General features: G+C 40.3%; 1 protein-coding gene and 1 pseudogene across 8 annotated transcripts in view; one reads left to right on the top strand and one right to left on the bottom strand.

Annotated features, from left to right (window-relative positions):
- The window catches only part of MCF2L2 (MCF.2 cell line derived transforming sequence-like 2), a 204964-nt gene that overhangs the window by 37516 nt on the left and 152641 nt on the right, over window positions 1–14807 (top strand). For all 7 annotated transcript variants that reach the window (XM_080653993.1, XM_080653995.1, XM_080653996.1 and 4 more), the window contains exons 2-3: window positions 5636–5719; window positions 12864–12978. In XM_080653993.1, the coding sequence (XP_080510119.1) occupies window positions 5636–5719; window positions 12864–12978 (199 nt within the window). The remainder of the gene's footprint in view (window positions 1–5635; window positions 5720–12863; window positions 12979–14807) is intronic.
- LOC308242638 (prothymosin alpha-like) lies at window positions 11176–12066 on the bottom strand (annotated as a pseudogene). Its single transcript has 2 exons — window positions 12045–12066; window positions 11176–11563 (listed from the first exon to the last, which is right to left on the bottom strand). The product of its transcript is annotated as a prothymosin alpha-like (transcript).

Raw genomic sequence — 14807 nt, forward strand, 5'->3', positions numbered from 1 at the left:
CAAAGAAATAAAAGACATCCAAACTGGGAAGGAAGAAGCAAAACTCTCATTATTTGCAGATGACATGACACCAACTATAGAAAACCCTAAAGAGACCACCAAAAAACTGTTAGAACTAACAAATGACTTCAGTAATGTTGCAGGATACAGAATCAATATACAGAGATCTGTTGTTTCATATACCAATGACAGACAATCAGAAAAAGAAATCAAGAAAACAATCTCATTTCAATTGGATCAAAAAGTATAAAATACCTATGAATAAATTTAATCAAAGATGTGAAAGACCTGTAGTCTGAAAACTATAAAATATTGAAGATATAAATAAATGGAAGGATATACCTTGCTCATGGATTGAAAGGATTAATATTGTTAAAACTTCCTTACTACCTTAAGTAATATGCAGATTCAGTGCAATCCCTATTAAAATACCAATGCCATTCTTCTCAGAATTAAAACAATGGAATCTTAAAATTTATTTGAAATCACAAAAACCCCAAGTAGACAAAGAAATTTTGAGAAAATGAAGTGGGAGATATCATGCTCCCAGATTTCAAACTCTACTACAAAGCTACAATAATCAAAACAGTATGACATTGGCATAAAAACAGATATATTGATCAATGGAATAGAATAGAGAACCCAGAAATAAACTCTTGCTTATATGGTCAAGTAATACATGACAAAGGAAGCAAGGGTATACAATGGGATAAAGTCAGTCTCTTTAATAAGTAGTGTTGGCAAAACTGGACAGGTACATGCAAAAAATAAAAATTGACCACTTTCTTGCACCATATACAAAAATTAATTCAAAATAGATTAATGACTTAGATGTTAGACCTGAAACCATAAAACTCCTAGAGGAAAACATAGACAGTAAACTCTGACATTGCTCTTAGCAATATATATATATATTTATTTATTTATATATCTCCTCAAGCAAGGGAACAAAGGAAAAATAAACAAATAGGACAATATCAAACCTAAAAGCTTTTACACAGCAAATGAAACTATCAACAAAGTGAAAAGACAACCTACTGAATGAGAGAAGATATTCGTGAATGATACATCCAATAAGAGGTTAATATCCAAACATATCAATCTGATAAAAATATGGGCAGAGGACCTGAATAGACATTTCTTCAAAGAGGGCGTACAGATGACCAACAGACATACTAGTATGTAAAGATGCTCAATATCACTAACATCAGGGAAATGCACATCAAAAACACAATGTGATAACATCTCACACTTGTCAGAATTGCTATCATCAATAAATCAACAAACAACTAGGGCTAGCAAGGCTGTGTAGAAAAGGGGACACTCATGCACTGTTGGTGGGAATGTAAATTAGTGCAGACACTATGGGAAACAGATGGAGATGTCTCAAAATATTAAGAATAGAGCTGCCACATGATCCAGTAATTCCACTTCTGGATATTTATCCGAAGAAAACAGAAACACTAATTTGAAAAGGTATGAACTACTATTTTTATTGCAGCATTACTAGTAATAGCCAAGGTATGGAAATAATCTAGATGCCTACCAACAGATGAATGGATAAAGAAGATATGGTATATATACAATGGAATATTATTTAGCAACTAGTGGCCCGGTGCACGAATTCGTGCACATTGGAAGGAAATTAATTCAAAAAATATTTTAATATCGCTATTCACCCTTTCTTTATAATAGAAGTGTCAACCAAATTCACAATCATCAATGACAGATCGAAACACATGTGTGTGACTGGCGCCAGTGAGAGTTTTATATGTATCACGCATGCACGAGTCAATTTAGTCTTTTATATATATAGAATAAACTTGCTTAATTAGACCTGCTTTCTGATTTAGCTAAACTTTTTCCAGTCCAGTGAAGCACCCCAACTTCTCTTTTATGTAATTTTCAGCAACACAGCAGTAAATATCAACACAAAGCAGATTATTATTGTAGATCACACAGGGAGAACAAAGGGTAAAATATTTAACTGCAGCAGTGTTTGCCTATATTCTGTGCAGTGAGAAAACCTGAAGTCATTTTCAAGGTCCACCATTTCTTACTTCTTTTCAGTTGGGTCAAGTTTCTAAGCTTTCTAAATCTTCATTTTCTGGCTAATGAAAATAGAATTCTACCGAGTCTCCTATCTACCTACTCCAGGACTTCTGTAAGGATCAAATGAGATGAGGCCTGGGAAAATGCTTCACAGACATTTGTATAAAGTATAAAATGTTTCCACCTGTGTTCTTGGGTTGAAGAAACTGCAAGGAGGCTAGTTGCTAGGGAGAGAAAGCCGGGTGTTGCTACATGATGTCATTACCCTGAGCCCACAGTGACCGTTTCTGGGTTGGGCTGGGCTGTGGGCCACATTTTGCACCATGGGGTCTTGGCAGCATTGGCTACGATTTGGTGGGGTGTCGCTCCGGGATGGTGGCAGGGCCTGTGTCCCACTTTGTGGAAGCCGAGTGTTGGTTTGTTGGCGCCAGGTCCATGGTGCCAGCAAATGCACATCATGGCAGCTCCTGCATTGAGCGTCTGCTCCCTGGTGGTCAGTGCCCATCATAGCAAACAGTCAGATGGTTGGACACTTAGCATATCAGCCTTTTATATATACAGATAAAAAAGAATGAAACCTTGCTATTTATGACAACATGGATAGACCTAGAGGGTATTATGTGAAATCAAGTAAGTCAGAGAAAGATAAATATGTATGAACTCACTTATATGTGGAATCTAAAATAAAAACCCAAATAAATAAACCAAACAAAACAGAAACAGAATCATAGACACAGAAAACAAGTTGATAGTTACCAAAGGGGAAGGGACAGAAAAAAATGAGATGGACATGTACAGGATAGGGAATATAGTGAATAATATTGCAATAATCTTTTAAATGATGACAGATGGTTACTAGATTTAACATGGTGATCACTTTCTTAGGTATATTAATCCTATAATAAAAGGCTAATATGCAAATTGTTCTCTTGGGAGTTTGACCAGGAGACCAGGAGTTCGATTGCTCACTATGACATGCGCTGACCACCAGGGGGTGGCACGGAACACAGTGGACGACCAGCGGCAGCAGCGGTGGGGCGCTGAGGGAGTGAGAAAAAGAGGAGGCAGGGAGGCCAGGAGGCGGGGAGCCTGATCGGCCCTGATTGCCGACCAGGCATAGAGACCCTACCTGCGCATGAATTTTGTGCACCAGGCCTCTAGTGTTGAATAACTATGTTGTATACCTGAAACTAATATAATAATGTATGTTAACTATATTTTAATGAAAATAAAAATAATTAAAAAACAAAATGGGGTAAGGGATGGTTAGCTTACTTGGTTCTGTTGTCCCCTTCACATCTTACTTCTTTAATTTAAAGTGTTTAATATAAAGCACACCTTAAATATTGAGATGTAACAATAATAAATTGCATTTATGATCTTAGTTTCCTCTGGGATAATTGCCTCTTAAATATGTTCCCTCATGTTTGAAAAATAATAATCTACCTCTATTTTTGAGTAGACTACCGGGCGATTGTTTTCTGTAGCTAAAAACTCTTTAGCTACATAAGCCCTGTTTGTGCTTAAATTCTTTATGTGGTTGTAATACTTTGTGTTTGAAACAGGTGAGAGAATTGTATAATGAACCCCCATGGACCCATCAACCAGCTTCAGTGATTATCCATATTTTGTCAATCTGCTTTCTTCTCTCCTGCTCCCTGCATATTTTTGGCAGAGAGGAATGCTGGAGCACTTTTAAGCAGGTCTCAGACTTCATCTACTTTCTCTGTTAAATACTTTATTTTGTGTATCTAACAGAGAAGGCCCTCCCTTTCTGTAAAATATAACGGCAATGCTGTTATTGCACCCACAAAATTAATAGTAATGTAGGAGTTCCTTGAATTTTTGGTGAATTCAGAGTAGAAAGAGTATTGGGTTCAAGGAACTCTGGCCTGAGTTTACCCCATTTCCTCCAAAAAAAAAAAAAAAAAAAAAAAAAAAAAAAGGATGTAGAAGTCATTGAGGAAGGGTCTTTGGATTTAAACTGGCACTTGCCCAATCCCTTATATGACTTTCAGAAAGCAATTATGGGAAAGACGTGTCCAGAGCAATGCATATAACCAGCATTTACTGAATACCTACTGTGTACACCTCCATATCCATCATCTCCTTCAACCTTCACACCAAAGCTGAGAAGTAGAAACCATGGCTCTAGGAGGAGCTTCCCAACGATAACCACTGATTGGTCAACATTACAATATCACAGCATTAACCTGACTGCAGATGAATTAATAGGGATTCCTATTTAGTGTTAGTGCACAGGCTACTTGGTTTGTGCCTTAATCTAACTAAATGTTTAACTGTTGTAGAAATAATAACCAGTTCGTTCTTTGAGATTCCCTGGGAAACAATTACATGAGGATAATAATATCTCAGGCAGAGAGAGCATGAAAATGGCTTTCGCTTCCCAGCCCAGGCTAAGGGATTCCGCTGAGTCTTCCCCTCTCTCTACTCCCCCTTTCCCTAATGCAGTGGTCGGCAAACTCATTAGTCAACAGAGCCAAATATCAACAGTACAACGATTGAAATTTCTTTTGAGAGCCAAATTTTTTAAACTTAAACTTCTTCTAACGCCACTTCTTCAAAATAGACTCACCCAGGCCGTGGTATTTTGTGGAAGAGCCACACTCAAGGGGCCAAAGGGCCACATGTGGCTCGTGAGCCGCAGTTTGCCAACCACTGCCCTAATGCATAGAATGCAAATTATAGGGCTAGAGGACATTTGTAGATTTGAATTTTTGTCTTGGAAACCTATAACCTTTTATTCAGTAAGGATCATCTTTAAATAGCAAAATAAAGAAGTGCCTCCTTAAACATGCTTGGCCATGGGAAGAAGCCCCTTGAAATATTCCAGAAAGAAAGAAACAATGGAGGCAAATATGAGGGAGGCAAAAAAGATGGAAGGATGGAAGGGAGGGAGGGAGAGAGGGAAAAAAGACCAAAGAACCTTCATACATTTTATGACCTAGCTTGAAATGAACTCTGGTAACTTAAGTTGTGTTCAAAATATCCTTCTGGCCCTACTGGTTTGGCTTAGTGGATAGAGCGTCAGCCCGTGGACTGAAGGGTCCCAGGTTCGATTCTGGTCAAGGGCATGTACCTTGGTTGTGAGCTCGATCCCCAGTAGGGGTCATGCAGGAGGCGGCTGATCGACGTTTCTAACTATCCCTCTTCCTTCCTCTCTGTATAATCAATAAAATATATTTTTTAAAAATATCCTTCTGCAGACCCAAAGGAGTAAGCAGACACCTAAGTACCTCCCTTAGTAATGAGACCATTAGCAGGTTAACTGTGAAGCTACTGAAGCTTAAACTTCAGGGCCCAATCCTTACACTGATCCCTCCCAAAACCTTGGGAGAAGCTCTAGAAAGGCGTTCCTGTGCTCATGTGTATCAGCTTCAAACCACTCAAAACCCAGACCCATGCATGCATCTCAGGAATAGCATTTTCAGGAGAATCGTGTTCATAACCAACTCTTGATTCTTGGTAAGTCCCACATTTCCCTAGTAGTAGAGCTTTCTTCCCTTTAATTTCTCTTTGTAATTTGCAAGGATTTAACCTAATTTGTATTTCATTTATGCAGATGAAATTATGCAGCAGGAAATCAGGCCCTTGTTGGCAGTGGATATAATTGAACAACTTCACAGACAATTTGCCATTCTTTCAGGTAAGGGGCTAATTCATGTGTATTTCTAGGTTTTATTGGGGGTTCTGCCCGGAGGGCCCAGCCTCTTGAATCTTGGTGAACATTATACTCGAGTCTTAGTCATCCCTTAAGCCTCACCCAGAATGGAAGGAACGGGGGACCATCAGCTGCATTGGGGGTGGGGGTGGGGTGGGGGTAGGGAGCGAATCTCATGGATGTTATTCCTTTAGCTGTTGGGTGCAATTTGATCTTTCTCGAGGGAGTACATTTCTTCGAGGTTGTAAAAGAACAGAGCTGAAAAGATTTTGAGGAAGAAAGAGAAATAATTACTGACAATAGCTGCCACCATGATGTTCTTCTAAGATCCAACCTTAAGAGAGTCTTGGTTTTAAGGGTTCATGAATATTGCTGAGGTTGTTTGTTCTCTGAGAGATTTGTCTTGTATCCTTAGCTCCTAGGACCTAATTTTAATATGATGTTGTTTTTTTATTAAGCATTTGATTGGGAATAGAGAGAGGCTCGTATTGATAAAAGGCTAGAAATTTTCTGAGCCTGGGCACAGCGCTGAAAAGTTGTCATCACTAGATTATTATTCTTTCTTATTCACTTAGTGAAGGGTGATATGACATTAACTAATGAAACTGGAAGTACATACCAAACCCTAAAATATAGTTAGACCAAACTTGGAAGCATGGGATAGTGAGATTAGATGTCCTTAACACATATCCCAGAGGAATAAGGTAACAAGTCACTATCCTTATCTTTTTTAAAAAAATATATTTTTATTGATTTCAGAGAGGAAGGGAGCGGGAGAGAGAGATAGAAACATCAATGATGTGAGAGAATCATTGATTGATTCTGGTCAAGAATCACAGAAACAAAACTCATTTTGTTCTCATGCCTCCTACATGCCCCCCACTAGGGATGGAGCCCACAACCTGGGCATGTGCCCTGACTGGGAATCGAACCGTGACCTTCTGGTTCATAGGTTGACACTGAACCACTGAGCCACACCAGTCAGACACTACCCTTATCTTTTATAGCTCATCTGAAAAAAGCAACAAAGCCATCTTAGTTACATTGTAGAGAGAATATGTAGTGTGGATTTTACTCTACAACATGGCATGTAAAAAAAGTCACATTTCTTTCTTTTCCTAAATTATATTTAATCTGCTTGAAACTCATTCTACTGAGTTTAAGGGAAATTTAAACTTTGTTTTTCAGGTATGTTTCCCATCCCAGAGTAGTATCCTAGGTGGGGACATCTTATACAATCCAGAATACCTGGTGAATTCTCTGGTCTTTCCTCCACATTGGTCACTGCTCACATAGTCACTGGGAGCTACATAAGTGCAGGGTGCTCATGTTTCTTATTTCTGCCTGCTTTGCCAGTGCTTCGAACAGAGTCTGAAACATATCAAAATTATCCAAGTCTTCCTGGTCTGTCCTGTGAAGCCAGACTGTCTGATTGTGGAATCCCCACTCTAGACACCACAGTCTTGGCCCTGGAGGGAGTGCCCAACCACCCTCCTGAGGTTGCCCTCTCATAGCCTCCCACGGGGAGCCTAGGATTGTGCAGAACCAAAGGCAGGATGGGAACTGTCTCTGGGTTTCTGGCAACTGCTGCTGTGGCTGTGCACCACAGAAGGCCCCTCAGCCACCAGTATGCATCAAGGTCTGGAATAGATGATGGGGTGGGGCAGGGTGGATTCCTACAGCTTTGCACCCAAACTCTAAAGCCTCAGTATATCCTATCTAATAAAGAGGGAATATGCTAATTAATCCTCATGCAATCGCAAAGATGATGGCGCCCACAGCCAATAAGGAGGAATGTGCTAATTGACTGCTCCGCCCGCAAAGATGGCGGCGCCCACAGCCAATAAGGAAGGAATATGCTAATTGACTGTGATGCCCTCAAAGATGAAAGCACCCATAGCCATAAGATGGCCATGCCCAGTCCCCTCAGCCCCTCAGCTGCCCACGGCTGGCCTGAGGCACAGGCAAGCCTTGGATGGCAGCTTCCCAGCCGCCCAGGGCCAGCCCAAGGCACAGGCAAGCCTCGGATGGCAGCTGCCCAGCCCAGCCGCCCATGGCCACCCAAGGCTCAGGTAACCAGGGCCGGCTGAGGCTTGCACTGCCAGCAATGGCAGCAGCAGAGGTGAGATGGGGCGTCGCCTTTCCCTGATCACCAGGTCGCCTCCTGCCCCTGAGGGCTCCCGGACTGTGAGAGGGGGCAGGCGGGGCTGAGGGACCTCCCTCCAGTGCATGAATTTTCATACACTGGGCCTTTAGTGAGTATATAATTACACAATGGCTCATCTGGGGAAGGAGTCCAGAGAATGATTAACTTATATGTTTAATGATCCAAAGTGATCTCTTTTGAGTATTATTGAGGCATTTCTTTCTTTTCTTATTTCTTAGAGGCAGAATAGGAGAAACAAACTGGTACCCAGCAGCCCTAAATAAGGATTTAGATTCTGCTACTGACTAGCTGTATCACCTTAGGCAATTTTCTTCTCTAGGCCTGTTTCCTCTTTTGAATAATGAATGGAATCATTGAAATTTTGAGGATTAAATGACTTAATGTATGAAAAATGGTTACTATTGCATGTTCCAAATACATGTTTGACCTTGTTATTCATGATATATTTTAATCCCATAGCAATGTTTACTTTAGTATATATATTACAAAAAATTGAATCAACAAAAACAGAAAACAGATTGGCGATTGCCAGAGGTGGGGTTGGGAGCTGAGGGAAAGGAGTGAAGGTGGTTAAAAGGTACAAACTTTGTTATAAGTTCTGGAGATGTAATGTACAGCATGGTGACTAGTTAACAATACTGTACTGTATGTTTGAAAATTGTTGAGAGAGTAGATCTTAAAGTCTCACCACAAGGAAAAAAGTTGTAACTATGTGAGGTTATGGATGTTAACTTTTTGTGGTGATCATATTGTAATATATACATATATCAAATTATTATGTTGTACACCTTACACTAATGCAGTGTTGTCAATTATATCTCAATAAAACTGGAAAAAACATAAAAAACCTTTGTGATTATATGTAAAGCAGAGTTAGAGTCTAGGATCAGATCACTATAAACGGATTTTTCACTTACATTGAGATTCTAGGAAGACATTCAGAAATCACATAGGATGTGGGACAATTCTTGATTATGTAGGACAGATCGTTTAGTATCCTAGGCCCCGAGATTTCCAAAGTGCCTCCCAGAGAATGGGGCGGCCATTTTTTCCAGTTAAAATCTTTTGGGAAAGAGAAAGGGAAAATAGATACTTGAAGGCAAAGAGCAGTAACTGCCTCCGTGTCTCTCCCATTGTTGATCTTCGCCGTCTTTCCGTAGGATTTCCCCGCATTCCAAATTCTCTTCTGTATGATGAAGTCTTTGTGCCATTTAACGAACAGGTAAAATTTATACTAGGAGGAGTGAGGTTTATTTTATTTAAGTAACCGTTTTACTCAGTTACAAGGCGTTTGGTTTTCTTTATCTTCCTTGAATGGGACTTTGGCACTTTCTTCCTTTGGTATTTTCACGTTTCCTCACCAGGTGGCGCTGAATGATTTGTTGTGGGTTGTCCATGCTGTAGGGAGGCTCAGCTTTGTTTCTTTAGTGCTTCTGTCTGTTAAGACTAATAATATTCAACAGCGGGAGTTGTCCTCAGTTGACCTGGGGAGGCGGTGGTGGGCCTCTCTTCTCTGGTGTTCAGTGTTGCTGTTAACCAATCTACAAGAAAACTCCACCTACCTTTCTCCATTTAGGTGTGAATAGCTTTAATTCATAATTAACGATAAAAAGTGAAGTCATCACACCATTTAATGACTTCACTTTTTGGTTCCCTGGAATGTTTTAGCCATTCTTTGGGCAGATATTGGTTATACAGTTCATACAGTGTTATAATGCGTCTAAATTTAGCCTTCCTAGAAATGCAAATTCTCTTAACTTACGTTTCTCTGGAACCTCCTTTGATTGTGAAACTGCAAAGAGGAAGAATGTTAGGTGAAAGCTGGTACTACCCTAATCTAAATTGTTTTCAGTCACCATAAAGAGATAACTCACTCTCCTTGTTAAAGCCTGATATTTTGTGTAAACTTTCAAATAAGCATACAGGATTATTAAAGAGGGACTTCCTGGAGAAGAATGACTAGCCATCCAGACAAATCTCACACGTTTCATTCGTTAGTGATGTGTCTCTGAGAGCCCAAGACTCACTCACAGAAACAAAACTCACAAGAGACTTGTGTAACCACATTGCTGACTTTCTCTTTATGTGATATAAATAGTCATGTTTGCTCAATAGCGCATTCTCTCCCTAGAAGCAGATTTAAATGGAATGTTAGAGTGTAAGCAAAAGATGCCTATCAGGCGTGGACTCAGAGCAGCAGGTGGGTTCATGTAATGGTGGAGCCATCATATAGACTGCCCCCCTTCGTTTCTCTTAGTCTCTCAATTTCTGTAATTTCTTCATTGATCCCACACCCACGTTAATCTCACAATCCTCACTAACCACACCCTACACTGATACCTGTTTCTTAGACATGTGAAATACATGCAGTCTTTTGTAGCAGTTGGCTATGCTTGGGAGCCATTATTCCTCTTAATATAGTTCCCCTCCATGGGCTTAGCCTGGAAGGCACTCACAGCTCACCCCTGTGGCTGGGGCACAGGTTTCCCGTTGTCTCCGTTCTCAGTGCCTTTGTATCTCAGTAATTTTTTGCTTGTTTGTTTTTTGTTAGAACAACTAACTCAGCAAAATAAAATTCCCATTTATTGTTGGACAACATTGTTTTACACATACATCAAACAGGCCAAAAAAGGACCAAAACAGCAACTTCATAAAAAAAAAAGGGGGGGAGGAAAATGAAACCATTTTATCTTTGGCCTTTTTAACCATCTCATACAAAGCAACTACTTATAGTACAGCTAAGTACATACACAAAAAGTTACTGGAATGCTCAGAATAAGATTGGTGTTTTTTTTTGTTGTTTGTTTTTGCTTTTTTTTTACAAGGTTTTTTTTCCTCCTTTGAGATTATAATGAACATGGTCACACCACAAGTAAAGTCAGAAGTAGGACAGAGAATGCTCCAAAGGCTGATTTGGTCATACCAAGATCATTAAAAATGGCCGATCCCTACCAATATGTACAAAAATATAAAATGTAAATAAAAAATACAAACAAATGTTCCTTTATAAAATACTTTTAAGAAAAAAAGCAGGGCCTTGGAAGTTTTTGGTTCTTTTCTCCTCCTCTGTTGCAAATTCACGTTGTGGTTTTGGTTGGGTGGTGGCGAGTGTATGCCATCTGCAGGTGGCGGTGCCCCAGGTGGGTGAATGGGCAGGCTGAGGGACTCTCTCTGAAGGTGACCACCTTTAGATTCTGAGACGGTAAGTGGAAGGTGAATAAATCACGAAGGCCTTTTTTTTTTTTTTTATGTTTGACTTTTCCTCTTTTGCTCTCTAGTCACCCTCATCGGTCTTCTGCTTCTTGGTGTCAACATCATCACCCTCATCATCCTCAGCTGCCCGTTTGCCCGTAGCTGCCTCAGCCTCCTCATCTTCATCTTCGTCCTCTTCCTCGCCATCGCCTTCCTCTTCCTCCTCCTCCCCCCCTCCCTCTTCCTCTTCTTCGTCTACCTCATGGTCAGCCTCCTGCTCCCCATGTTCCTCATTAGCGTTCCCATTTGCAGGTGCATCTCTTCCATTCTCTGCCTCCTCACAACATCCTTCTTCTCCTTTAAGTCCTTGATGGTGATCTCGGAGCTGGTGTCCTCAGCCGTGTCTGATATGTGGGGCACGACAGTGATCCGATGCAGCGGATTTTTTATAAAGTGAGAGATGGAAGACTCTGGGAAAGAGAGAGAGGCAGCCACAGGAGCAATGCAAAGATGGCTTTTCAGAGCAGCCAGTCTCAGGAATTTTTTACAGCCCTTTTTGTCCAAAACCAATACCGAACAGTTAAAACAACCAAGTCTACACGTTTTAACAACTTAGTAGCTATCTGAAAAAAATTATAAATAATACTAAGAATTTAATTCTTCGGTAATTGATCTCAAACCTTGGAATCAAACTAGACATCACTAGCTTCCCTTCCTGTTCTACACTCACTTTCATCCTGCACTTGCTTTTATCCCAGCAGCCACTTCAAACCTACCTCCACAAAGATACAATGCTATTCAAAAGAATTTAGTGTGATTTCCTGTTGAAACTGTGAACTACCTCAAGCTAATATCATGCAGAGCGGGTGACAGATGCCAACTATTGTTTTTCCCCTAAAAATTTAAAATATTCATGGTGTCTCTGTGAGTTCACTGTGGTTCCCTGGGTACCTGGCACACAGTTAGGAACCATGAAGCTAGAATTTAGTCATGTGGCTACATCTAGTTGCTAGGAGATGGGGAAATCTATTCAATTTAACCTGGTAGCCTCTGCTCCAATGAGCTAAATATTTAAATGTTAATTGTACATTTTTATTCTCACAGGGATGTCTTATATCCCTGTTTATAAATTGTCAAAGTGCCGGCACCCTATTATGCCTTCATTAATAGTAATAACCATAATGGTCACTATTTAGTGAGTGCCTATATGCAACAAGCACTCTGCTAAGGTGCTTTTCTTATGTTTTCACTTAATTCTCACAACACCTTTTGAGGTAGGTACAAGTATTACATATATATATATATCCTATGTAGGTTAAGTGTCTTGCCTAAAATCACATAAAAATTAAGTGGCAAAGTAAGATTTCAACCAGGTTACTGACTTTAGAGTTAACTCTCTTACCTACCATTTTAACTTTTTAATTTAGTGACTACAAAAATGAACAGAAGTATTATGTATTTGTGTTGACGTTCTTTATTCTTCTACCTATGTTAAATAATTAAATCAATATTACCTTTCACACAGTAACTATCTTCAAAGGATTCAAAAATCAAATTCTCACAATACCACTGAACAAGCATGAAGGAGAAGAGAGACTTGTTTAAAATAGTTCAGTGTCAGCCTTCCCACATTCTACTCTGAAGTAATATAGATAGAAAAGGGGAAGCCAATACCTATCTCCTGACTTGATATTAGTCAGAGTCTTTTATCTGCAGAGGCGTGACATGAAAACATTGTGCTAACATCTTGACCACCCACTTTTGTTGCAGGAGGCAGAGGGAAAGATGGTGCCCCAATCATCACTTTTCCAGAGTTTGTGGGCTTCAAACACATCTCAGATGAGGACTTTCTGAATGTCATGACCTACCTGACTAGCATCCCCAGGTGAGCTGGACACAGTGTTCTGTTGCCTTCTTAGACACTGGCTTTATTCCACATTCCCCATGTGGCAGGGCTGGGTTGAGATGGAATCTTCCATGAGCACAGCTCACACTGGCATGTAGAGTGGTCCATTTCTCTTATCCATCAGTCACAGACAAGGGATGTGGAATGAGACTAGAAAACAATGATAAGTGAGTATCAGTTCTGTTCATACAGTGCACAAAGGAGTTACTTAATAAACATTGTTGAATGAATGAAATATTGATGCAACAGCCCTGGTTGGTGTGGCTCAATTGGTTGACCATCGTCCCATGCACCAAGAGGTCGCTGGTTCGATTCCCAGTCAGGACATATGCCCAGCTTGCAGGCTTGATTCCCAGTAGAGTAGGGGGCATGCAGGAGGTAGCCGGTAGATGATTCTCTCTCATCAGTGTTTCTCTCTCTTTCTCCCTCTCCCTTTTCTCTCTCTCAAATCAATAAAAATATGGTGTTTTTTTTTTTTTTTTTTTTTTTTTTTTTTTTTTAAAAAGAAGTATTAATGGAACCGCTGAAGCTGTCTTTGTTCTTTCAGGTTCATTGCTCTAGATTAAGTTGATTTTGGCTTCCTGGGTCCTGTTATCTGGGATACATGGCCATTGCTCAAGGAGCTAAAGCCATGTTAGGAGTTATTTCATTTATCTCCACTAAATAAGGAATTTAGGGGCAAATTTTATAATTGTCATTGTCAGATGGAGAAACTGAGGCATGCAGCAAGGAAATAGAAAGGCCAGGAATAAAAACTGTGTTATAGCAGAGACCATGGCAGAGATGTTTTGGGGCATCTGCTACTTCCACCCTTTGCAACCCACGTCATACTTTTTGTTTTTTTTTGGCTTAAGTAGCAGAAATTTATTACCTCACTGTTCTGGAAGCTGGAAGTCCAAAATCAAGGTGTTGGTAAGGTTGGCTCCTTCTGAGGGCTGAAAGAAGAATCTGTCCCAGGCCTGTCTCCTTGGCTTGCAGATGGCTTCTACTTTTGTCTCTTCACTTTGCCATCCCTCTTTGTGTGCCCATGTGTCCAAATACCCCCTTTTTACAAGGACACCAGTCTTACTGGATTAGGGCCCAGTGACTTCATGTTAACTTGATGAGCACTGTAAAGACCCTATCTCCAAATAAGGTCACATTTTGAGGCACTGGTGGAAACACAACTTAGTCCACAAAAGGAACATAGCAGGTCTCACATCTTTATGCCAAGTGAGTTAATATACCTCCCAAGGGGTAGAGTGTGGGACAGAGTTCATATTGCTAACCATAATTTTACAGGCAGAGATAGAGCTGGGAATTCTTAGATAACGCTGTGTCTATTCCCCAGAAGAGCAGACTGGCCCCACTCTCCATGGGTTTGTATAGTTTATGATATAATAATCTCTTACTTAACTGCTGTGTGATTTGGAATTTAGACAACAGTTCGTTTTCTCTCTCTCTCTCTTTCTCTCTCTCTCTCTCTCCCCCCCCTCCCCCCTCTCCCGCCCTTCTGCCCTCCCTTTCTGTATGTGTGTGTGCTATTGCACTTGCTTTCCATCTGCTGCCTGAGATTTAGAGGTCAATGCCTGCTTTGTGATTGAAAGGCCACCAGAGATTAGGAAGTTCCTTAGTTTGCTTTAACCAAATCTACTCCAAAGACGATTTTTTTTTTACCCTTCTTAATTTTTGAGAGAAAGCTATGGGTTTATTTTTAATGCACTTCTTCGAAGTTCATTACTTAAATTTTATTTCACCATTTCTCTCCCTTTTCTCCTCCCAACCCCCATATGGTGTCCATTAGGACACGGCTTGGCTGGTGCTGTTCT

This window comes from Plecotus auritus (assembly GCF_963455305.1).
Source record: "Plecotus auritus genome assembly, chromosome: 2".
In the NCBI taxonomy this organism is placed as follows: domain Eukaryota; kingdom Metazoa; phylum Chordata; class Mammalia; order Chiroptera; family Vespertilionidae; genus Plecotus; species Plecotus auritus.